This window comes from Elephas maximus, chromosome 1, assembly GCF_024166365.1.
Source record: "Elephas maximus indicus isolate mEleMax1 chromosome 1, mEleMax1 primary haplotype, whole genome shotgun sequence".
Classification (NCBI taxonomy): domain Eukaryota; kingdom Metazoa; phylum Chordata; class Mammalia; order Proboscidea; family Elephantidae; genus Elephas; species Elephas maximus.
This window is the reverse complement of record NC_064819.1, coordinates 22,154,790-22,181,205: the sequence shown is the minus strand read 5'-3', so window position 1 is coordinate 22,181,205 and position 26,416 is coordinate 22,154,790. Positions and strand designations below refer to the sequence as shown.

Sequence of the window (26,416 nt, the reverse complement as noted above, 5' to 3'; positions counted from 1 at the left end):
ATGTTTCAAGGATGTGGTCTGACTGCCGAGATAGTGTGACTGAGGCTACATGCAGAGATGTCGATTCCCTGAAAGGAGATGGGTCTGCTTGACTCTGTGCTGTTCATGCCACACCTGGAAGGTTCAAGTTTAGTTTCACACAACACATGGACGAACAGGAAGTTCCTGGGACTATTTCAAGAAAAGAAGACATGGGGCCAGGAATACCATCTTCAAAAGCTGAAAGCTCCACTTCCTCCTGCCCAAAAAGGAGTAGCTTATTATTCCAGGAGCCCTGCCTTAGTCATCTAGTGCTGCTATAACAGAAATACCACAAGTGGATGACTTTAACAAACAGAAGTTTGTTCTCTCACAGTTTAGGAGGCTAGAAGTCTGAATTCAGGGAGCCAGCTCCAGGGGAAGTCTTTCTCTCTGTGTCAGTTCTGGGGCAAAGGCCTTATCATCAATCTTCCCCTGGTCTAGGAGCTTCTCAGCGCAGGGACTCTGGGTCCAAAGGACACACTCCACTCCTGGCACTTCTTGCTTGGTGGTAATGAGGTCCTATCTCTCTGCTCTGCTTGCTTCTCTCTCCTTTTATCTCTTGTAAGATTAAAGGTGATAGAGGCCACACCCCAGGGAAACTCCCCTTACATGGGATCAGGGCTGTGACCTGAGTGAGGGTGTTACATCCCATCCTAATCCTCTTTAACATAACCTACTCTTGCCTCATTTACTACAGGCAGAGATTAGGATTTACAACACACAGGAAAATTACATCAGATCACGAAAAGGAGGACAACCACACAATACTGGGAATCATGGCCTAGCCAAGTTAAGACACATTTTTAGGGGGACACAATTCAATCCATAATAAACCCTAATGGTAGAACACTGGAAACTGCAGGTAGGTTGATTTAAACCCAATAAAAGGAAAAATTCCCTGAAAGCTTCAGCTGCTCAAATATAGAAAATTTGCCTCCAGAGGAAGTAACTCCCCATGCTCGAGAAGTTGAAGCAGAGGCTGGACAACCACTTGGAAGAGAGGCTGAGGAATTAAATCACCAAGGCTCCATGATAAGAGGTCAACGTACCAATGCCTGAACTTGGTAATGTTCCTTCTCTGTTTTGGAAACTCACAGTTATTTTCCAAGTGGAAATTCTGATGAAGCACTAACATTAATTCTTGAATCGGAAGAAATGTTAAGAAAACCGGTTTACCTTTTTTTTCTTCTTAATTTATTCATGCACCTATTAAACATTTACTGAGTACTTTATATGTGCCAAGAATTCCGCTAAGCCTTGAAGACACAAGGATAAAGGGGACATGATTCCCGCTAACTGTCCACCAAGCATGTAAAGACATAATTTTACTGACGTCCCTGTATTAGTGCTGGATACTGTGACATAGGCATTTACACCGGAAATGTAAAGCGAAGTGACCGTCATGGATTGAATTATGCCCCCCCAAAAATGTGTGTATTAACTTGGTTAGCCCATGACTCCCAGTATTCTGTGGTTGTCCTCCATTTTGTGATTGTAATTTTCGGTTAAAGAGGATTAGGGTGGGATTGTAACACCCTTACCAGGCCACATCCCTTATCCAATATAAGGACAGTTTCCCTGGGGTGTGGCCTGCACCACCTTTTATCTTACCAGAGGTAAAAGGAAAGGGAAGCAAGCAGAGAGTTGAGGACCTCATACCACCAAAAAGGCAGTGCCAGGAGCAGAGCGGGTCCTTTGGACCTGAGGTTCCTGCGCTGAGGTGCTCCCAGTCCAAGGGAAGACTGATGATAAGGACCTTCCTCCAGAGCTGCAGAGAGAGAAAGCCCTCCCCTGGAGCTGGCACCCTAAATTCAGACTTCTAGCCTACTAGACTGTGAGAGAATAAACTTCTCTTTGTTAAAGCCATCCACTTGTCGTACTTCTGTTACAGCAGCACTAGATGACTAAGGCAGTGATATATAGGAAAGAATGGTCACCTGTGACGGTTACTTCTGCACTAGATCTTAAATAAGTAGGCATTGTTGGTGAACAAGGTAGGGAAGTGCTCTCTAGAGATGACAAACCATGCTCCAACACCCTGGCATAACTACTCACAGTCAAACATCGGTAGATGTCAAGTAGAGGAGGGAGGGAGAAGAAATGCAACTCAAGAGCGATATAGGAGCAGCTGAGCTTGTCTTGTACACAAACTAGCCTAGAAGACCCACATGTGCTTAGATAGCCCCAACTCCCATTTTTAACAGTCTTATTCAGTAACTCCCCTCACACCCAGAGCGCTGTGCTGTTTTCATTGTTTTCCATGTTTCCGTTTTAGAGTGACTAGAGCGCCATACTTCTCCCACAATTGCCATAACCACCTTGCAGTTTCAATGGAGATACCAAAATTAAAACACTCCATGATGGAAAACTAGGCAGGAGACATCTCAGATGGTGTTCCCCTCCCCCAGCACATTTTTAATCCATTCATTTCTCCTCACTGGCAGATGGAGAAGGGAGAGGCAGAAATGAAGCTCACAGCTGCTCCCAACAGTGAAGGCGCATAAGAGATGTCAGTGTGTCACACTTGACAGCTGCGAGCTTTCTTAGAACGTAATTCTATAACCTCTTGCACCTAAAGCTTTCCACTCTTGCAGAGTGCTCTCATGATGGCACTGGGTTTTATTCCAGTGGCAGCCACGGGAGCTGAGCAGTGTTGATGACAGTGGAAGGAGGCCCAGACATTAGACCAACTGCAAGGTAGAGGCTGACCCAAGATTCAAACCCAGCCTCCTAACCCCAAGAGGCTGTCACCCTTTGAATTCTTTTGCTTTTTTTTTTTTTTCTTTCATTTGAAGCATGTTAACAAAGGCTTCTGGAATCATATACTGGGAAAATAGTTCAACAGGAGTAAATGGAAATTATTCCAATGACCAGGATGAAGCAGGATGAAGATCCCATTGGAAAGGACCGAAAAAGCAGGTTCTGCTTTCCTTCATCTTCCAAGTAAGAGACAGTTCACTCACGTGATGCAAATAATCAGAGTCTGCACTCTGAATTCACAGAGCTTAATGAAAAAGAGGGAGGTGGGGGAAGGAACTGAAGTTATGGGATGCCTGTGGCTGCTCACGGAACAGACCTGGTTCACAAGCCCCCCTTGAACTCCTCTCTGATCCCCTGTTGATTCCTCTGTTTTGGTGCATGTGTGCTAACAAAAAAAGTCACCTTTAAGAAGCAGGGGCATAGAAGGAGATACCAAGGATAATAATGAAACCATTAATCAGAAACTCGGAAGACAGCCATTCATCTTGTGCCCCATCGAGCTCCTCCTTAAATATTCTTAAATTAAGCCAACAGTTCATGTGTAAGTCTCAGAATTTCCCCTAAATGCTCAGGTTAAGAAAGCAACAGAAACTCTAAATAAGCTAAGCTGAGAGTGTGTGAGTATAAGCAGGAATAACATACTTCCTGAGAGAACTGAAACACCACTGGCAAAGCCCCTCTAAATTGCTAGGATTAAAAAAACAAAAACAGCATCAATTAGATAGTATGTTCTGGTTGTAAGATCTCCCCTTCTCTGATTAAGAAAGGAACTGATGCAAGGGAAGAAATGAATGCTATATTTAATCAATCCCCTCACCTCATCCTACCCCCTGGCCCGATGTGTGTGTTTTAGGGATTTCTGCTTGCCTGATCTATAATGTGTAAAGGCCCAGCAATAATCCCACTTTGGAGAGTGGTGTCTGGGGTCTTAAACGTTAGCAAGCAGCCATCTAAGATGCATCAATTGGTCTCAACCCACCTGGAGCCACAGAGAATGAAGAACATCAAAGACACAAGGTAATTATGAGCCCAAGAGACAGAAAGGGCCACATAAACCAAAGACTACATCAGCCTGAGACCAGAAGAACTAGATGGTGCCCGGCTACAACCAATGACTCCCCTGACAGGAAGTGCAACGGACAGCCCCTAAGGAAGCAGGAGAACAGCAGGATGCAGACTTCAAATTCTCGTAGAAAGAACAGACTTAATGGTCTGTCTGAGACTAGAAGGACCCCAGAGGTCATGGTCCCCAGATCTTCTGTTAGCCCGAGACAGCAACCATTCCCAAAGCCAACTCTTCAGACAGGAACTGGACTGGACTATGGGATAGAAAATGATACTGGTGAAGAGTGAGCTTTTTGGATCAAGTTAACACATGAGACTATGTGGGCAGCTCCTGTCTGAAGAGGAGATGAGAGGGCAGAAAGGGTCAGAAGCTGGCCAAATGGACACAAAAATAGAGAGTGGAGGGAAGAAGTGTGCTGTCTTATTAGGGGGAGAGCAACTAGGAGTATATAGCAAGGTGTATATAAATTTTTGTATGACAGACTGACTTGGTTTATAAACTTTCACTTAAAACACAATTAAAAGAAAAAAAAAAGACCAAGCAACACACATACACTGAGACACAGACGTTTGATTCTGAACCGTAGAGTGATTTATACTGTTCCAGGTGCCCCAAGTCATAAAAGAATTGTAAACTTAATTGCCTTTAAAAAAAAAAAAAAATTGCCTTACCTGTCCATAAAGATATCAGTGTTTGCTTTTGAGGCATTTTGCATGATGTCACAAAACATAAGGACATAAAAAATAATCTATCCTCGTAAAAAAAAAAATCCTCATACTAGGTATAAAATAACTCTGAAGGAGAGAAAAAATTTCCATCTTTAGAAGAGGAGAATTCACTGGTTTCCTGCTAAACTGATGAAATGCCCCAGACAACCATGTTCTCTGGAGCCCAGGTGGCACAGTAGTAAAAAACTTGGCAGCTACCAAAAGGTCATTGGTTCAAATCCACAAGCCCCTCCTTGGAAGCCCCACAGGGCAGCTCTACTGTGTCCTAGAGGGTTGCTATAGTCGTAATTGACTTGATGGCAATGATTTGGTTTGATTTACCATTGTCTCTGACCATCTCTCTCCTCCCGCCTCACACACTGTCATGGATTGAATTGTGTCCTCCAAAGGTGTCTATCAGCTTGGGTTCCAGTGTTGTGTGACTGTCCACCATTTTGTATGATTTCCCTGTGTGTTGTGGATCCTATCACTATAATGAAAGGAGATGGATTGGTGGCAGTTATGTTGATGAGATATACAGGACTGGAGAGTGCCTTGGGCCCATCTCTTTGAGATATAAGTAGAGACATGAGCGGAGAGATGTGGGGACCTCATACCACCAAGAAAGCAGCGCCAGGAGCAGCTCGTCATTTGGACCTAAGGTTCCTGTGCTGAGATGCTCTGGGACCACGGGAAGACTGATGACAGGGACCCTCCTCCAGAGCTGACACAGAGAAAGCCATCCCTCGGAGCCAGTGCCCTGAATTTGAACTTCTAGCCTACTGGACTGTAAGAGAGTGAAATTCTCTTTGTTGAGGCCATCCACTTCTGGTACTTCTGTTATAGCAACACTGGGTGACTAGGACACAGACCTAGAAAAAGGCATCAAGTCCAGTGTAAGGAAAGGCTGAGAATTTTCCATCCTCCAGGAAGAGAGAGAGAACACAGATGATGTTTGCCTTTCCTCTCATCTCCCTCCTTTTTGCACACCAGACGGTGCAAAGACGCAGGTTGGGGAGAGACAATAAACCCAGAAAGGACTGCAATATGAGGTGATGAAATGAGCAACCCTTAAAGAGGAACGAGTCCGCGGCCACCAACTGATGGGAGGAGCCCTGGGAGGAAGGGAGGAACAGGCAGCTCAAACAGCAAGCCAGGGCTAAATGCTCAGTCCCTTCCACCCCCAACCTCCTCAACCCATCCAGGGAGGGGAAATCCAACAAGCAGGAGACAAGTGTTCCACACAATCACAACAAGTTCCCCCTCTGCGCTCCTGGCCCAGGAGGGGATGCCATCAGAGCCAAGCAGCCTGAGGCTGATGCAAAGCAACTCCCTAACAACTGACAAGCAACATTTTGTCAGCATCTCATTTGGAAAGATGAAGCAACACACACTGGCTCAACCTGTGGGCCTCCTGCAGCTCACTGATACAAAGCAGAAGAAGGTAGCAAACAGTGGTGAGTGCAGGTATTAGAGCTTTTGTCCTGACTGTTGTTTGCTTCCCGTTTCATTTCTGAAAATCAGATTCAGAGAAACTGGACCAATCACTGTTCCTCTAGGGACCTCAGTTTCTTCATCTCTAAATACAAGACTAGATGACTAGGTGACAGCAGCAGATTAAAGATGGCTGCATATTCCTCCACACTCTGCCACCAAGAGGTAAGGTCTATGTCGTGTCCTCTTGAATCTAGGCAGGCTCTGGGATGGCTTTACCCAGCAGAATGTTACAAAGTCATATGCTGCTTTAAGAAACTAGCTGGCAACATCCACTTCTTGTCTCTTGGAATGTTCTCTGTAGGTGTCCTGATACGCCATGTAAGAAGTCTGACTTAGAGGGAGGCTGTCATGCTATAAGGAAGGCCAAGCTATGGAAACTGTGTCTGTGTGTGTGTCTGTGTCTGTGTGTCTGTCTGTCTGTGTGTGTGTCTGTCTCTCTCTCTCTCTCTCTCTGTCTCTGTGTTATGTAGTGAGGAATAAGAAGGGGGGAGGGAGGAAGAGAGAAGGATGTCTGATCAGCTTCCAGGTGAGGTCCAGAAATCACGGAGGATGTCTGATCAGCTTCCAGGTGAGGTCCAGAAATCACGGACCAATTATAAGCCATCCCCTCTGTGTCATGTCTGAATTCCTGACTCACAGAATGGTCACATATAATAATGGTCAGAATACGAAGTTGTTATATTAAGCCACTAGGTTTTGGAGTAGGTTCTATGCCGCCGTCAGTAACTGAAACAGTGACCCATAAAAGCCCGTCTAGCTCTAACAGCTTTATGGTTCTCTGACCTCCATGCATGCCCAGTGGCCCTCTACTTCTCAGCTCATTCTCACAGGGCAGCCAGATCCAGAGGTTGGAAGAGCTGCATGTAAGCTTATGTTGGACCTTCATTGTCTGACACTTTCAGCTTATGTTGGACCTTCATTGTCTGACACTTCAGCATCCATCTCCTCATATTCCAGTAACATTTTCACTGGGGGATTAATATAGATTGAACCGTATCCCCCCAAAAGATATGCTGAAATCCTAACCCCTGTATCTGTGAAGGAAACTCTGGTGGTGTAGTGGTTAAGAGCTCAGCTGCAAACCAAAAGGTCGGCAACCCAAATCCACCAGGCGCTCCTTGGAAACCCTGTGAAGCAGTTCTACTCTGTCCTATAGGGTCACTATAAGTCAGAATTGACTCGACGGGCAGTGGGTTTTCTATCTGTGAATGTGATCCTGCTTGAGAATTCGGGTGGGGGGTTCTTTTGTTATGCTAATGAGGTCATACCAAAGTAGAGTCCTAAACCTAATCTGTTCTGAGTGGTTTCTCATAAAAACAGCCGAATAGACAGAGACATACATACAGGGGGACGACAGATGACTGAGGCAGATGGATCTACAAGCCCAGGACACCAACGATTTCTGGCAGCTAGCAGAAGCTTAAAGAGACAAACATGGACCTTCTTCTAGAGCCCATTTCCAGAATGCAGACTTCTAGCTCCTTCAACCATGAGAAAATAAATTTCTGGTCTTTACAGCCACCCATTTGTATATTTTGTTATAGCAGCACTAGGTAACTAAGACAGGGACCCAGGCCTTCCCTACTCTCAGTCCATATAAATGGTGAGGACTCACCTCCCACTGTTCCAAGGGTAGTTACGCTCACTAAACCAGTTAAACCCGATAATCTTTCTGATCACAGAGAATGACTGATTCACCATGAGACATAATGAGACTGTGCCAGGAAAGCTGGAGGAGAGGCAGAGTTGGACTGGAAACAGAGCAGGAGTGGAAGACCTCTCTGAACATGGAGTCATTGTCATGGACTGAATTATGTCCCCCAAAAACATGTGTCATCAACTTGGTTAGGCCATGTGTGGCTGTCCTCCATTTTGTGATTGTAATTTATGTTGAGAGGATTAGGGTGGAATTGTAACACCACCCTTACTCAGGTCACCTCCCTGATTCAAGGTAAAGGGAGTTTCCCTGGGTTGTGGCCTGCACCACCTTTTATCTCTCAAGAGATAAAAAGAAAGGGAACCAAGCAGAGAGCTGGGGACCTCACACCACCAAGAAAGCAGCAGCAGGAGCAGAGCCCTTCCGTTGAGTCCAGGGGTCCCTACACCTGAGAAGCTCCTTGACCATGGGAAGACTGAGGACAAGGACCTTCCTCCAGAGCCAACAGAGAAAGCATTTCCCTAGAGCTGATGCCCTGAACTTGTAACCGACTAGACTGTGAGAAAATAAATTTCTCTTTGTTAAAGCCAACCACTTGCAGTATTTATGTTATGGCAGCACTAGATGACTAAGATAGTCATGCAGCGGTAGACACAGCTGGGATAGGGGGAGAAGCAAGGACAGATGACATCGTCTGCCCTACCCCTGGATTTTTCAGTAACCCAAGTCAACAATTCATATTTTGCTTAAGCAAATTTATGTTACACTTTCTAGCACTTGGCTGCTGTAGAAACACCCAACTGCCAGTTAATGGGGGAGGGATGCCACTGACCATTGATTTCTTCCATTCCTATTCAAATCAGTCATCAGTTTGCAAAGAAATCATCTTTATGGGGGAGGGAGGGCTGGAAGATGCAAACAAAATTTTTCAACACGTAAGAGCTCTGTTTTCTGATCTATAAGATGGAAGGACTGGACTGTACCGGGTCCAAGAAGGAAGGCTTCTAATATCTCTAGGATTCTGTGGGAGCCCTGGAAGCACAGTGTTTAAGTGTTCGGCTGCTAACCAAAAGGTCAGTAGTTCAAACCCACCAGCAGCTCCAAAGAGAAAAGACCTGGCAACCTGCTTCTGTAAAAACTACAGCCTAGGAAACCCTACGGAGCAGTTCTACTCTGTTCTATAGGGTCATTATGAGTTGGAATCATTCTGACGTAAGTCAAATACCTTATTTCTATTTTTTTAGTTTTCATTATTATTGCCTTTTATTACCAGTAACTTTATAAATCCAATCTTTATTTGTCTTTGGGGGTTGGCGTGAGAATGACTGCATCAGCAAATCATGCACTGCAACACTGTGTGTAGTTAACAACAAGATGTAAAAAAAAACAAAAAAGCAGTGACGGTCCTAAGTGCGGTTCGTCCTAACCTAAATACATCTTAAGTTGGAGACCACCTGTGCATACATACAACAGTCTTCACACTCTCTACTCATTATTAGGGTATCTAAAAGAACTATTTAACTAATAAGAAATATTCAAAACCAAAAACCCACTGCCGTCGAGTCAATTCTGACTCACAGCGACCCTATAGGACATAGTAGAACTGCCCCGTAGAGTTTCCAAGGAGCGCCTGGTGTATTTGAACTGCCAACCTCTTGGTTAGCAGCTGTAGCACTTAACCACTATGCCACCAGGGTTTCCAAGAAATATTCAGTTTAGTATTATTTTTTTAAAAAGGACTATAGAGTATAGCAAATATTCTAACACTGGGAAACGCTAGTGAACGCCATTGGGTAGTGGTTGAATAACAATATGAGGAGCTCCTGGCAAGGTTAATGGCACCACACAGAAACACATGTTGAAACAGCCAATTTAAGGACTTATCTTGCTTCCAAAACTTGATCCACAGAATGGATTTTTATAGGGTTTGTATAAAGTATACTATGCATATAAACGTATTCACATTTATTTCATTTGCACAAAGGGTTCACTTACAGCAGAAAAGGCCAGAACACTCTTACAACACGATAATGCCTTCAGCTACGAGCAAGACCCACCAGAGAGACTGGCCACTTCTGTCCTCTGTGTTCCTGCCCAGTTCCCAGGACTGTTGATCTTCCCCTTCTTTCACTCCACTGGTACCTGGTCTTGTTTTCAATTTGTCATGACTGGATGCTTTCCAACCAGTAATGTCTGTATGTTGATTGTCAAGCTTTAATTTTCACAGGAGGATTATTTTTCTTATTTTCCCAATTCCTTGAATAATTTTTCTCAGAATTCAGAAAATCAAATTTCCCAAGAAATGCTGAAAAAGAATTCACCCATGGAAACACCAGCAATGAAAAACAATAAACTACAGCTACACGCAAATAACACAGAAGAACCCTATAGACATAGTGATGAGTGAAAGGACCCAGCCACAAAAGTATGAACACTATATAATTCTATTAATATGAAGATCAAAACCTATTGCCATTGACTTGATTCCGACCCATAGCGACCCTACAGGACAGAGTAGAACTGCCCCAAAAGGTTTCCAAGGAGCAGCTGGTGGATTCCAACTGCTGATCTTTTGGTTAGCAGCTGAGCCCTTAACCACTGCACCACCAAACTAACTGATGCTCATAAAGGTTCTCAGAGTACTCACTGTGGGGGGTAAAGACATAGTGAACAGGAAGGGGCAAAAGGGAGCATCCTGGAGTGCTAGAGACTTCTATATCTAAATCTGGGTAGTGGTTACATAGGTGTCTACATATGTGAAATTGCACTGAGCTATACACACACACAGACTTTTGTCCTTTATCAAACAGAAGTTAGACCTCAATAAAACAGCGGGGGTTGGGCGGTGTTTGCTGAATGAATGAATTCCCAGAACTAGAATCAAGGTCCACTATGTCTGTGATACATTATAACCCTTAAGCAAGTGTACAAGTAAAATCTCGTACTTGCTTAAAGATAAGCGAAACACACCTGCAAACACTAAACTTTACCCAATTACCGGTTTATCCTACTATAACCCAATTTCCTGGTTCCAGCCTCTATTCTACCCCTTACTTCATTTTACTGTATTGCAGAGCTGCATATCCAGTGCTTTCTGACAAATACTTTACACAGCACTGTCTGTGCTGGATTTCCTATTTGCCCCTCCAGATCTGCCTTCTCCCTACTCTTTGCCCTGGGGAGCTGACCTCTGTGGACTCCATTCACAGACTCTCTTGCCCAGTAGTGTCTAAAGAGTCCAGCCAGTGGGAAGCCCAACAGAACAGAGGAAGAGAGGAGAGGAAGCTCGGGGTACTTATTCTCCTAAATCCCTCTCTGCAGGGTTGCCTTGGGATGCTTGTTTCCTTCAATATATCAGCGCTTCTCTCAAGATGGCCTCTCTACCCAAATTCTCCCCTTCCAGGTTCCAGAAACGTTTCCCCCTCCTGGCTTCTTGAAGCCTAGAGGTGCTTTACAGTAATTGTTGTTGCTGTGTGCCAACAAGTCAATTTCAGCTCACAGTGACCCTATAAGAGTAAAACTGCCCTATAGGGTTTCCTAGGCTGTACTCTTTACAGGAGCAGATGATCAGGTCTTTTCTCCTGCAGAGCAGCTGGTGGGTACGAACCGCTGACCTTTCTGTTAACAGCCTGCGCTTAACCACTGCACCCTAGCACTGGGGAAAGGTACCACCCTGAGTGTTTCCCTACACCCTAACCCCACCTTTGTAAACCATCCCTATGGGAAACTTGTCTCCATTTCTCTTACTTTGGGTATGCCATGGGTTTCCTACTCAGACCCCAAAGGATCCCATACCCAACAGTAAGACAGCAGTTAAGTTAGTTATGTTACACCTATAATGCAAAAAGAATATACTAGACCATATTTTTTTTCCAAAATTACTGAGTCATTTATTCACACTGCACAGTCAGCCTGCTCTATGTATTAAGCATTTCTTTTTTTAAGTTGATCACAGCTATTCAGGTTTTTTAATTTTTTTACTGTACTTTAGACGAAGGTTTATAGAACCAGCTTCTCATTAAGCAGTTAGTACACATATTGTTTTACAACGTTGGCTAACAATACCACAACACGTCAACACTCTCCCTTCTCAACCTTGGGTTCCCTATTGCCAGCTTTCCTGTCCCCTCCTGCCTTCTTGTCCTTGCCCCCGGGCTGGTGTGCCCCTTTAGCCTCCTTTTGTTTTATGGGCCTGTCTAATCTTTGGCTGAAAGGTAAACCTCAGGAGTGACTTCATTACTGAGCCGATAGTGTGTCCAGGGGCCATGCTCTCAGGGTTTCTTCAGTCTCTGTCAGGACAGCAAGTCTGGTCTTTCTTTTTGAGTTAGAATTTTGTTGGGCCATATTTGTTATCTCAATTACATTTACTTTTCTGCTTGGCTTTATTGGTTATCTGTTTTACTTGTTACCCACCCAACCACTCCCCTATCCTCCATATATCAGCTTCATGAAGACTGATACTTCTATACCCTCAACAGCCTGCAGAAATCCAGAAAACACTCAAATGTTTGCTGAATGGATAAAGGGATAAATGAACACATGAAGGAACAAACATGGTAAAATATTTAATGAGTGAAAAAAGGTTAGAAAGCTGAATATAAGTAAGGATTACCATATGTTTGTGTAAAGAAAGGGACTCAAAGAACATAAAGCTTGATTATTTTTTGTTGTTGTTACGGAGACTGTGGGTGGGTTTTTAAATTTTCACTATAGTTGCTATGTTTACACAGCAATAATACTTTAAAAAGAAAATATTTTGGTATCACTGAAATCTGCAGTGAAAACTGAAAAGTAACAGACAGGCATGTATATATTTTATGGATACACAAACAGAATACTAAAACAAACTTTCAACAGGCAACTAAATGATTAAACATTAAAGTTGCCTTTCCCTCTGTACATAGCTATTAAAGAGTAATTAAGGCTTTCCGCTGTGTTAAGCAACCACTGGTTGCCTAACAAAGTTGCCATAATCATGTTAAGACAGGGCAGATGGAATCCAATGAGATGTAAAAGGGGCCTAGTCCCCATGTGGATTTACGGCTCACGTTTTTACTTTTAGCAGTTCTTCCAAAACAAAGGACAACATGGCCATGTAAATTTATTTCTACAAGTTTTCTAGAGGCTGCTAAACTAACAGCAGGAGTGGCAACACTCCTGGATTGAGATGCGACTGGCTTATGTTCTAGTAGCAGATCCACCACTAAAGTAGTTGCGTGACCAATGCAAGTTGTCCCACCTCTCTGGATTCCACTTTCCTCATGCATAAAATTGGAAGTTCCTTGCCAAATCCTCAAGTCCCTCCAGCCCTGAAAGTCTACAGCTTACTACCTCTAGTTACGACACCCGATAGCAAACGTAGAATGCCCATATTATTTCCTTGGATGGTCCTGAGTACTGCCAACTCGACAAGACCAATGCCAAACTCGCGCACCGAAACTTGCTCCACTCTGCTCTCTGCCCTTCTTTCCTATCAACGGTTGCACAGTTCAATGTGGTAACCAAGACAGAAATCTGACCACCATCTTGGATTTCTGCCTCTCTTTTAACCACCCACATCAAAACACCAACTCTAATCAATTTCACCTTCTATTTATCTCTTGAACCTGTCCTATATTTCTATCACTGCTGCTCCTACTCCAGTTCAAGCTCTCATTATCTCTCTCCAGGAATCCCTGGGTGGTGCAAATAGTTAATGTGCTCAGCTGCTAACAGAAAGGTTGGAGGTTTGAGTCCACAGAGTGGTGCCTCAAAAGAAAGGCCTGACCATCTGCTTCAGAAAAACTGGCCACTGAAAACCCTATGGAGCACAGTTCTACTCTTGACACAGAGAAGGTCGCCATGAGACGGAGTTTACTCCATGGCAACTAGTTTTGGACTACTGCAACACACTCCTAACTGGTCACCCTTCGTTCAATCTACTCAGTTCCTTCTCAACAATGCAGCCATGATACTCTTCCGAAAAGTGCATGTGCTGCCCTACTTAAAGCCTTTCAATAATGGCTACTGGCCTTAGGATAATGCCATAGATCTTGAGGTTGGCATATGAAGCTCTTCATCATTTAGCCTGTTTACTCTCTCACTCTCAGCCTTACTTATTGCCACTCCCCTCTTTCTCTCTATTGCCTACTCATACTAAGCTACCTGTGGTTCTGCCAGGGACCACATTCTCTTTCTTTTGGCTCATGGCCTTTGAACATGATATACTCTCTGAACATTTTTATGTTCCTCCTTTCTTCCCCTTCTTAGTCTGGCTAGTTCCTACTACTGGTCTTTCAGGCTCCAGATTCCTCCAGAACCTTCTATAGGGCTCTAAAACTGGCTTACTTGCTCTCCCTGTGTGCTCCCATGACCCCTTATACTTATTACTCAGAATTGTAAGAGTCTGCTTTCTGAGTGCAACTTGAGGGCATGGGCTTGTTCATCACTTATTTCCAGGACCTAGAGCTGTGTTTGCCCACAATGACTACTTAATATATGTTTTATTGATGAAGGCATGAAAGGGTAGGAAGAAGAGAGGAAGGAAGGGAGGGAGGGAGGAAGAGCAACCATTTTGTAAGCAGACCTAACCCCTGTACTACAACAGGCCTTGTGTTAGTCAGGACCCCAGGGAGTCCACAAAGGCCTTGCTGGACATTTAAATTTTCCTAGTTGTATAACTTAGGAGATAAAATGAATTCCCAGAGAGTACCGTAACTATTATTTTATATTCAAGCAATATTACCCCAAATCGTTCCAGATGATTCCAAGCTCATCTTTAAAGGAAAAACCGTAACTGTCTACAACATAAAAAAAAAATACTTTCAAAGTAATGATAACTGACATTCTGCGTGTTTAGAACCACTTTAAACTAGTCACCCTTCACCAAAAAGGTCATGCGTATACTTTCACAATGTCTGCAACAATGTTCACGCCATTCCCACTTCTTTATTATGAGGTCTGCCCATCTCAAATGCCAACTTGGCCACGATGGCTTCTAGGACCATCCATGTCAACTACATTAAAGGTAGAATTAAGTCACTACCTTGCTGTACTCCCGTGATGCTTCACAGGAAGACCTTCCTATCCTGTACCTCGTAAATCTACAGTCACTCAAGCATCATTATCTGTAGTTACATACTGAACATATACATAGAATAATGCTTATCTGAAGTTATGCAAAAGTTTGGTCAAGGAATCTAGGTGAAACTCCCATCCAATGAATCTTTCTTAAGAATAACTAACAGCTGAGTGACAACAAGCTACTCGGATTGGCGGCTGCTCTTGTTCTAAGATACTGTTGAGCTGGTTCCGACTCACAGCATCACTTTGTACGACACAATGAAACACTGTCCGGTCTAGCGCCACTCTCATGATTGCTGTTATGCTTATTCACCAAGCTACTCAGATTGGGGGCTGAGGGTTTGGAAAATTCCCATGCAAGTAAGCATTCCAGATTGACATATTTGCGTTATACATCTTTCTCTCTAGAAGTTGCCGTTTCTAAATCCTGATGGGTGTCTTTGTTGTCTGAACACGAAAGGGCCGAAGGCAGCAGCTGTTGGGAATTTGGAGTTCCCAAATAAATCATGACCTTCCCCTTATGTGAAAATATTGTTGAAGAAAAAAAAAACAAAACACAGAGAAGGGGCATGATGGGAGGAGACCTCAAGGAAGAGGTAGAGAAGCCCGTCTCCAGTGTGTGTCTTCAAGCAGCCCCTTTCCCTCTTCCCACCTCCCAACATTCCAAATAAAGAGAGTGAACTAAATGACTTTAACAGACGTTCTGACTCTGTGGCATACTATCTACTTCTAAGTTCTCTTCCCCCAGGCAAAGCCAGTGTCTGCACTCCTGTTAAGAAGGTGGACACAGATGAGTGCCTTTATAGACCATTCTCCCCCTATTGAGAAAAGTGAACAAGAAATAAAAAGCTTAACAACTTCTCTGGTATCAAGTATTTGCCTATTACCGTCTATAGATGAAAGACTTGTTCAGCCGCAGCATCTTCTCTCTACTTTGCCCTTTCATTAAAAATAAACAAATAAATAACTTTCTTACAGCCTTAAAAAGCATCCATTAAGCAAGAGAGGCTTTTGAATATCTGCATTTATGCAAACTATGTCCTGCAGAGCTTCCTCTGAAAATCCCAGTTCTACTCTTTGGGCCCAGCTAACCTGGGGTCACATGGCAGGCACCGTGTGCTGAAGACCAAGATCACTGTGTTAGCATAATCCCAAGAGAGGGGAGCCCCAAAAAAGGAAGAGAGAGAAGGAAGCACTGAAAAACCCATGGCCAAAGGCTTCTGTGCAGGCTTTCCTTATCTCTCTAAAATTCACACAGATTAATCTAAAATCCTCATAGCAGTGGCTGGTGAAGGCTGAAGGTGGAAGCAGGAAAACTAGCTGAGGATTCCAGCACAAAAATAAATGGAGCCACTGGGGGTAAGCAGGGAAGATCAAGAATGGCTCTGCCCTCTGACAGCACTCAATGAACAGAGAAGCTTCTTGAAGGGACCAGAGCGCACACGTGGCTCTCTTTAAACCCAATGCCACCAGAACCAGAGCTGCAGCACAAACAGCCTTGAAATGAAGGTGTCCAAAGGGACATGAAGAAGAGGGCAAGGTCCTCTGATGTCTCCAGTATTAACGGAGGGAACAAAGCACTTGCAGGACTGGCAGAAACTCCTGTTAGGCTTTTCAAAAAAGGCATTCACTGTGTCCTTCAAACTTCCACCTCCATATTTCTTTCTTGCAAAGCCTTTAGTGAGATGATCATTTCGGCTGGAAGCGAAGAGCGACTGGAGACGCTGTGCAAACAGGGGGCCCCAGGGAAGAAATCATTCACCAAGTGGTTGGAAATAGTGTAGAACAGAGACGGAGGTCTCTGTTGGAGGTGACCAATCCCTGCTTAAGCAACTCTTGGGCAGAAGAGACACTGTTGTAGAGACATTCTCCCAAGGCAGAAAAATCTTCAATTGATTAATGTTATAAACAGTTAAAATGGGTCTTTATTGCAGAACATACTCATAGCAAGAAAGCCTTTTAAGAGACTGCTTAAAACCACAAAGCAGTCAGCTTCAGCATCTTGCCCAAGACCAAATTCTTCAAATGCCAAACTTCTGACAAGGGCCGGAGGAGGAGAGGAAGAGCCTGCTCTGAGAGGGGGTAGGATCAGGAGAGCCTGAGCCACCCAGGATTCCACCTGCACCTGGACTTCGCCAGGGGAAGGGGTTGCAGTAGGCGTTGCTGCTGCAAATCTCTACTGATGCACTTCATAAACAAGCAGATGATAAAACCCACTGTTGCAGACAGTGTTCTCCCAAAGCAGATGCAGAGACAGAGTTTGGGGTTCAAGGAGTTTCTTAGGGATCAACATTTGTAAAGGGAGGGGAGGAAGCAGGATCAGACAGAAGAGCGTGAACTGTGAAGCAGGGTGTTCTGATGTCCCGTCAGCCTTCCCCAGTCACCAGATGTCACCAGATGCAGCTGTCGTAGGCAGGACTTTCTGGCCCTGGCCGAGAGCTGGAGACTGTCCATAGACTGCACTCCCCAGATGCAAGTCCTCCCTTGCAGGAAATCTGGGTGGTGCATCTCTGTGGCTATCACATCCACCTCTCCTCAAAGATATAACTTCTTCAAAGTAAGTCCACCTTAACAACGTGGATGGAAAAAAAGTTTCAGGACCTTCATTTGTTGATGTGGCACAATTCAAAACGAGAAGAAACAGCTGCAAACGTCCATTAATAATTGGAAAATGGAATGTACCATATCCTAGGAATTAGTGAGCTGATATGGACTAATATTTGCCAATCTGAATTGGACAATCACATCGTCTGCTGCACTGGGAATAACATATTATGAGGAACGGTGTCACACTGATCGTTAGTTGGACATTTCAAGATCTATCCTGAAGTATAACACCTTCAATCATAGGAAAATATCCATATGCCTACAAGGAAGACCAGTTAATACAGCAATTATTCAAATTTATGCACCAACCACTAACGCCAAAGATGAAGAAACTGAAGATTTTTACCAGCTTCAGCAGTCTGAAATTGATCAAACATGCAATCAAGATGCTTTGATAATTACTGGTGGTTGGAATGCAAAAGCTGGAAACAAAGAAGGATCAGCAGTTGGAAAATATGGCCTTGGTGACAGAAATGACACCAGAGACAGAATGACAGCTTTGCAAGACGAACATATTCATTGGAAATACCTTTTTCCAACAACATAGATGGCAACTATACATATACACCTTGCCAGATAGAAGCCACACAGGAATCAAATTGACTACATCTGTCGAAAGAGACGATAGAGAAGCTCAATATCATCTGTCAGAACAAGGCCAGGGGCCGACAGCAGAAGAGACCAACAGCTTCTCAAAGGCATTAATTCTTCTTCGACCTTCCTTATTCATTATTTAGTATCCAGCTTTCGCACAAATACGAGGCAACTGAAACACTGCAGCTTGGGTCAGGCGCACCTTAGCCCTCAAGGTGACATCTTTGCCTTTCAACACCTTAAAGAGATTTTTTGCAGCAGAATATACCATGGACTGCCAGAAAACCAAAAAAATGTGTCTTGGAAGCACAGCCAGAATGCTCCTTAGAAGGGATGATGGTGAGACTTCATCTCACTTACTTTGGACATGGCATCAGGAGGGACCAGTCCCTGGAGAAGGACATCATCCTTGCTAGAGGGTTAGAGAAAAAGAGGAAGACCCTCAACGAGATGGACTGAGACAGCGGCTGCAACACTGAGTTCAAACACAGCAATGATGCTGATGGTGATACAGGACTGGGCGGTGTTTCATTCTGTCGCACACAGGGGCAGTCTGAGTTGGACCTGACTGGAAGGCACCTAACGACAACAACATATACATGTTGTTGTAAGTTGCCACGGAGTTGATTGTGGCTCAGGGTGACCTCATGTGTGCAAAGCAGAGTTGCTACATAGGGTTTTCAAGGTTGTGATGTTTGGAAGAGGATCATCACAGATCTCTTTGGAGGTGCCTCTAGATGGCCTTGCACTGCAGCACCCAGGGCCCCTCACCTACATGTAGACAGAGGTATTCATCTCGGTAGAGGACTGTCTAGAAAGATGTTCCCACACGTGTTCAGTGTTATCATCTCTGGGTGTTGTGATTTCAGAGAATCTTTGCTTTCTTCTTAATATCTTTGGTGTTAAATTTTCAATTAACAAGCATCTACTTTTATGAACAGAAACTAAAAAAAAAAAAATCTCTTGTCCTCTCTGGATAACTCGAGAACTACCTTTAGAGCAAGGAACGCAAGACTAGACTCAAGTCTTGGATCCAACAGTGACTGGCCATGAGAACGCTATAATCTCTGGCCACTCTGTACCTCGGTTTCCCTGTATGTAAACTGGGGGATGGGAAAACTAGAAGATCCTTATGGGTTCTTCTAACTCAATATTTTATGGCTTTAAGGGAAATGTCAATCACCACACTCCTCCCCCAATATTATTTTTCAAATTAGAAATTACATTTAACCAACAAGCACACAAAATGCCCTAAATAAGTATATCGACTTGCTGTAAGAAGACTATACTGACAGCCATGAAATTGAAAGTGTTTGCCAGTTACCACAGTTACCACAGTTACTGGGGAAGAGCAGCCTCTCTGGCAGGTTTTTGCTACAAAAGTTGCTGAAACTTATGTCACAAACTGGACAAACCAGGAATAAGCACATCTGTGCCCGGGGAGACAGACAGAGGGAGGTCTCTGGGGGACACTGGTAAGACTGGCCAATAGGAGCCCCTCATGTCAGACGGGCAAAAACCAGATCCTGTAAAATTTCATCGCTGTTGTTGTTAGGTGCTGTTGAGTCGGTTCCAACTCATAGCAACCCTATGTACAACAGAACAAAACACTGCCGGGTCTGGCACCGTCCACATAATTGTTGCTATGTTTGAGCCCATTGTTGCAACCACTGTGTCAATTCATCTTGTCGAGGGTCTTCCTCTTTACCAAACATGATGTCCTTCTCCAGGGACCGGTCGCTTTTGATGAGATGTCCACAGTAAGTGAGACTAAGTCTCGCCATCCTTGCTTCTAAGGAGCATTTTGGCTTCTTCCAAGACAGATTTGTTCATTCTTCTGGCAGTCCATGTTATATCCAGTATTCTTCACCAACACCATAATTCAAAGGCGTAAGTTCTTCTTAGGTCGTCCTTATTCATTGTCCAGCTTTCACATGCATATGAGGCCACTGAAAATACCATGGCTTGGGTCAGGTGCACCTTGGTCCTCAAAGCGACCTCTTTGCTTTTTAACACTTGAAAGAGGTCTTTTGAAGATTCGTCCAATGCAATGCATCATTTGATTTCTTCACTGCTGCTTCCATAAATGCCAGGGAATAAGGAGAATTGGCATCAGTGTTTGTCTGTTCTTATCCCAAAATGTGCTGAGTTCCAGTTGTCATCCTCTGTGATACCTGCATTTTATCCTTGCCTTACAAGCACTGGAACCCAAAGGGGCTGTAAGCAGGATAGGATGATACTTAATGATACCACTGAGAACCCACAATTAAACTCCATTCCTGAAGAGAAACTGTGCATGCTTCCCTTTTCGGATGTTAACAGAGAAGCCTGTGACCGCCATGAGAGCAAGGACCAGCTGTCTCATTCAACTCTGTCTCTCTAGAACCTGTGCCACCACTTGGCACAGAGCAGATATTTGTTCAATAATGACTAAATTAAATGAACAAAAAGAAGGTGCTCCTTGACTAAGTGCTATGACTCGAACAGTGTTAAGAAACATTATGCAACACTTGGAAACAAGGCACGAGGCAGGGTGAATGTCTTCCAGGGCTATGCTGGAGTATTGTCCAACAGGCATGCCCAAGGGCTATCTGATCCTCTAGGACATGCGGGAGACCTGCGGTGCAGTAGGTCAGCATTTGGCTGCTAACTAAAAGGTCAGCAGTTTGAATCAATCAGGCGTTCCCCGGAAACCCTATGGGGCAGTTCTACTCTGTCCTATAGGATCATTATGAATTGGAATCTACTAGAAGGCAATGGGTTTAATGTTTTTTGGTCTAAGAGATGCATCTGTGTTTGCTTGCTATTTGCCACTGATTAGGGCTCAGACTTTGTGAAGTTACCTGTTAACTTGTAGTTTTTTTTTTTCATTGATGATGCAAATCATTTCTGACTGGTAAAAATGATAAGCGCAAATGTTACTGTTTTATTGCCCTGTATGACATTAATCAGTTTCGCATCTAACCCAGCAATCTTGTTCCAGTATTTGTCAGTACCTATGACTTCGTCATTCCTCAAATGCTCTTTGAACCAACTTTATCTTCCTACTGGCTCTCTCATCCGTGAGTTAAACACAGTTTTGACTTGTACTCATTTTACATTTATATAGGAGCCATGTTTATAATGTTTTAAAAATTATACACTGACAAGAGAAACACAATAAGAAGGAGAAAAAAAGCCAACTTGACCTAGGTTGTCACCCAGCGGAGGAGACAGGCAAAAAGAGCTGCAAATGCCGGAAATTACAGAGGTTGCCTCTAGCTGAGTTCACAGCTAGGTTTAGTATCTACTGTCACAGACATAAATCCTTGGCCATTCCGTAAAAGAAGGGGAAGAAGAAGCGATTGGTTAGGAGGTAGCTAGAAAACATTACACAGTGTTGTATCTCTGCTACAGTTTAGTGGGAAGGTTCAGTAAATGGAAATTCCAGTCCCCAAGATGCCTCTGTAACACTCAGAGTCGCTCCTCTCTGAAAGCCAGTTTCTCACTCCAAAGTTATCTGATGATTAAACAGTTACCTGACTTGAGAGAGTTCTTTCACTTCAATTTCAGCTTCTTCCATTCCCCTTTAGAGGCGTCTCACTGTAGGGGACAGGGAAGTCTTCTGTTTGCTAAAAAATCAGTCCTGTGAATGGTGGGTCTGCTGCCTGGGAGCAACAATGAAATCTCAAAGAAATCTCAGAGCCCTCTCAGGCATGGCCTGTTTCTCTGTTTGTCTCTGGGCATCTGAGGCTCCTTCTCACAGCAAACAAAGGTACTGAACATGAGTCAAAGCCACTTAGACTCTTGAGAACAGCAGTTCGCACCTGAAAAACTAGGTCCCAAGTCCTTGGCATGACATCAAATGGGACGTTCTCCTTTCTTTCTAAGTTAGGGTCCAGTATTTGCACAGTGACATTAGACCTGAATTTGACTGCACTTCCTTCGTTGCTATTTGTTTATATTCTAAATCAATCCTTCCTTAACTTCTCTGGCATTCAAACATAGTAAGCCATTCTTTGATTTCATCCCAACCTTCTCTCCCTTCTAACTATGTGCAATTGAAAAATGAAACAACTGCAACATGTGTTCAGGGGTTGAGGTATGTAGAGGTACCTGGGTTTGTTTCAAACCTAGCAATTTTTCCATCCTAATCAAAGTTCAACCCAAAGGAGCCTTGGCGGTGCAGTGGTTCAAAGTGCTCGGCTGCTAACTGAAAGGTCGACTGTTCAAACCCACCAGCATCTCAGTGAGAGAAAGATGTGGCAGTCTACTTCCATAAAGATTACATGGGGTAGTTCTACACTGTCCGGTAGGGTCACTGTGAGTCAGAATCAACTTGATGGCAACAGGTTTTCAGGTTTAATACAAGTCCAACAGTATTCTGAGGTTGAATTGCGAATAGCTTCCTCTCACAGCACGTGTATATATGTATGTGCCCCCCCACTTCCCATAATTCTCCCCCTTGTAGCACCCACCACAGATAGCACCGTACCCATAAACCCACTGCCATCGAATCAATTCTGATTTGTTGCAGCCCTATACGACAGAGTAGAACTGCCCCATAGGGCTTCCAAGGAGCAGCTGGTGGATTCGAACCACCGATGTTCCAGTTTGCAGCCGTAGCTCATAACCACTGCGTCATCAGGGCTCCCTACCCTACCCATAGGGGCTCAAAAAACACATGACAAATACCTGAACAAGAGGACAAGTCTGTGAATCACTCAGATAGAAAACAACAGAGTATCGTTCCCACGCCAAAGTGGTATCGTTCCCATGCCAAACCTCACACAAAAAAGACTTAGCGTCACACAAGAGTCAGGAGGCAATTCTGCTACATCTGGCACGACGCAGACCCTTAAAAGGTAATTATATATGTTTCTGGAAGATTAGAGATATTTCAGAATTGAGATAAGAGCCGTCAATATGATTAAGGGGCCCAAAAGTGGTTCTGTGAGGGAAATGAAATCACAGCAGCAAGGGTTAGAGAAGACGAGACACGGATCGTAATTACTAACAGGAAAAAACCCACAACTCTGGGCTCTCGATGCTAGACAACCCGCACACACAGCACATTATTTTAAACTCAGAGCAAGACATATTCTGTCATTCTGTCTGAGCAAGACATATCCTCTCAGTGCAGCTTAATGAACAATACCTCTGCTCCCATCACCCGGCACACACACTGTGATGGTTTAAAACCCCAAAGCTTCGCCCTTGCCAGAAAGAACATTCACAGTGATGGGTTTCGGTTCTATGCTCATGAATAAATATCAAATGTGTGACCTTTATTAAGGCCTCCAGGGAAGGATTATGATAATGGGAGCACTGATCAGTCTCCTCCTATTGCACCAGGGGAAAAGCCTGACGGAAGGAAGGCCATCCTGATGGGAAAGGTGATTAAACCCTCAACAGTCCTCCAAGAAGCCCGGAGAATCCCCTTCTCAGTGATCTTTAAAACCACCATCTGTCTTCCTGGTTCAGAAGTTGTTCTGTCTAAAGACGTGACAGGAGATAATGACACCGAGTTGAATGTGTGGGCTCTTGAGACCGTAGGATGCATTCAAGGTCACAAGACCACAGTGCAGCTGAGACTTTGCCACCTCAAATCTTCATTGGAAAGAGCAGAGTTATAAACTCCAATGGAGTCCCTGGGTGCTGCAAAGAGATAACACGCTCAGCAGCTAACTGAAAGATTAGAGGTTCGTTATAAAGGAAAACCTGCAAAAGCCGGAACCTGTGTAAGGTAGAAACCTGACAGAGAAGAAAACTCAAATATTTTCCACTAAAATAAGTGATAGCAAAGTGGTAAGACTGCAACCTGTCAAAGGCGGAAAACGTGCGAGACCCAGAAAAATAAGGCAGTCCCACTGAGTTCCAGCTCTCACAGGTTTCACCAAACTCGTCTCTTGACTTTTCTCTGCCTGAAGTTCTCCAAAATAAAAAGTTTTTTCAAAAAATAGCTTAGCCCAATGATAAATTGCTTGGCTTTTAGGCAGACAAAAAACACAACAGCTTTTCATATGCTAAGGGTTCTGAGACCTGCCTCACCTGTGGTGGTTCTAGAATAGACAGTGCTTCTCAGACTTGAACTTGCATAGGGATTATCTTGGGACCTTGTTAAAATGCAGTTTCTGTTCAGCAGGTCTGGGTGAGGGCCAGAAATTCTGCATTTCTAACAAGCTCCCAGGGGATGCTACTGGTCCATGGGTCAGGTGTTGAGTAGCAAGGCACTAGGGAACTGAAACACAGCAAGCAAGTGTTTGCAAGGGGCAAAAGCAGTTAAGCTGTATTTTGATTGCTTATCTGGGGCTCTGTTCTGGAGAAAAACCTCCCCACCTCTTTGCCCTTTGCAGCCCAGCACCAGGCATCACTAGTCACTCAGTGGCAACCACCAAAATGGCAGGCGGACAAGTAGAGGAACGCTAGCAATTAGGTTTGTTTTGGGTCGCTATGAGTCGGAATCGACGGCAGTGGGTTTGGTTTTTGTTTGTACATCTGAACATTAAATAACAATGAAAACTTCCTATCCTAAGAGATTCTGCTCCTAAAATCTATTAAGTAATGACTGTAGTGGTTAAGAGCTCAGCTGCTAACCAAAAGGTCAGCAGCTTAAACCACCAGCCACTCCTTGGCAACCCTACGGGCCACTTCTACTCTGTCCTATAGGGTTGCTATGAGTCAAAATCGACTTGACAGCAACAGGTTTGGTTTGGTAAACCAAGGGAACATGCTGTCTTAGTTACCTAGTGCTGCTATAACAGAAATTTATCCTCTCACAGTCTAGGTGGCTAGGTGTCCGAATTCAGGGCACCAGCTCCAGAAAAGGCTTTCTCTCTCAGCTGGCTCTGGGGGAAGGTTCTTGTCATCAGTCTTCCCCTGGTCTAGCAGCTTCTCAGTGCAAGGACCCCAGGTCCAAAGGACATGCCCCATTCCAGGAGCTTCTTGCTTGGTGGTAATTAAGTCCCTCTCCTCTCTGCTCACTTCTCTTTTATATCACCAAAGAGATTGACTCAAAATACAACCTAATTCTGTAGACTGTGTACTGCCTCATTAACATAATTGCCTCTAACCCTGCTTCATTAAGATCACAGAGGTTAGGATTTACAACACATAGGATTATTAAATTAAACAATGGAGGACAACCACAGGATACTGGGAATCATGGCCTAGCCGAGTTGACACACATTTCTGAGGGACACAATTCAATCCATAACACATGTCTAGAAGTCAAAGTTTAGAGACCCAGCCAAGACTTGGGAATCAGTAACAAACTGTAAAGTAAAAGAGCAAACCATCTTGGAAATTCTAGTAAATTCCATCCGATAAAGAAAGAAAATTCATTTAAGCATGCTCACTCTTAAACAACCACCAGACCTCTAAAGAACCAAGAAAAAAAAAATTCTGCCCATAAAAACATCTTGTCTATAAAATGCAGGGTGGTTTCCTCTAATATTTTATGGTCGTCAGGTTGATCTCACCCAAGTCGTCCTTCCCTAGACTGCTCTATCATCTGTCAGACTACGTGGTCCCTGAGGATAGGGATTCTAAGTGCCCGCACTATATGTAATTAAGTCACTAGCATATGAGCATAGCAGCTCCCATTTGTTCAGAGCTTCCTAAGTGCTAGTCAAGTGCTAAGCAGTTTAGGTGGATTATTTCACTTAAAATGCTCCATCTTTACTCATTGTCTTTTGAAGTCCAATTATAAACTTCTAAGTTCCTTTCCTCTCCACAAAGATTTTTCCTGAAATGTTACTACTATCTTTTCTCAGCGAGGGATGAGGTTAAAGAGATGCACATTCTGCTCTATGAACTCCAGGTCCTGTGCTGCCTACCTTCTATACGAACGGCTCAGACCGGGCTCTCTGCGTTCACAGAGGCATGGCAAGGAGCCAGCCAGTGTGAAGGCGAGGGAAGAAATCCACACACAGTCCCTGCCTTCCACAAATGCTTGTTGTTGTTAGGTGCCATGGAGTTGGTTCCAACTCACAGCAAGCCTATGTACAAAAGAATGAAACACTACCCCGGTCCTGAGCCATTTTCACAATCGTTGCTATGTTTGAGCCCACTGTTATAGTCACCATGTCAATCCATCTTGTTGAGTCTTCCTCCTTTTCACTGGCCCTCTACTTTGCCAAGCATGAAGTCCTTCTCCAGGGACTAGTCCTAAAGTATGTGAGAGAGAAGTCTCACCATCCGTGCTTCTAAGGAGCATTCAGATTGTAATTCTTCCAAGACAGATCTGTTCGTTCTTCTGGCAGTCCATGGTATATTCAATATTCTTCGCTAACACCATAATTCAAAGGCATCTATTCTTCTTCAGTCTTCCTTATTCATTATCCAGCTTGGTCATGCATATAAAAAAAAAAAAAAGCAACTGAAAATACCATGGCTTGGGTCAGGCACACCTTAGTCCTCCAAGTGACATTTTTGCTTTTAAACACTTTAAAGTATATAGTTCAG

General features: G+C 43.9%; 1 protein-coding gene across 3 annotated transcripts in view; it reads right to left on the bottom strand.

The window, feature by feature from the left end:
• The window catches only part of MB21D2 (Mab-21 domain containing 2), a 139,328-nt gene that overhangs the window by 80,610 nt on the left and 32,302 nt on the right, over positions 1 to 26,416 (bottom strand). The window contains exon 2 of one of the 3 annotated variants that reach the window (XM_049880260.1): positions 26,147 to 26,297. The exons of the other annotated variants lie outside the window; for them this stretch is intronic. Coding sequence (XP_049736217.1) covers positions 26,147 to 26,168 — 22 coding nt within the window. The 5' untranslated portion in view covers positions 26,169 to 26,297. The remainder of the gene's footprint in view (positions 1 to 26,146; positions 26,298 to 26,416) is intronic. 3 annotated transcript variants of the gene reach the window in all.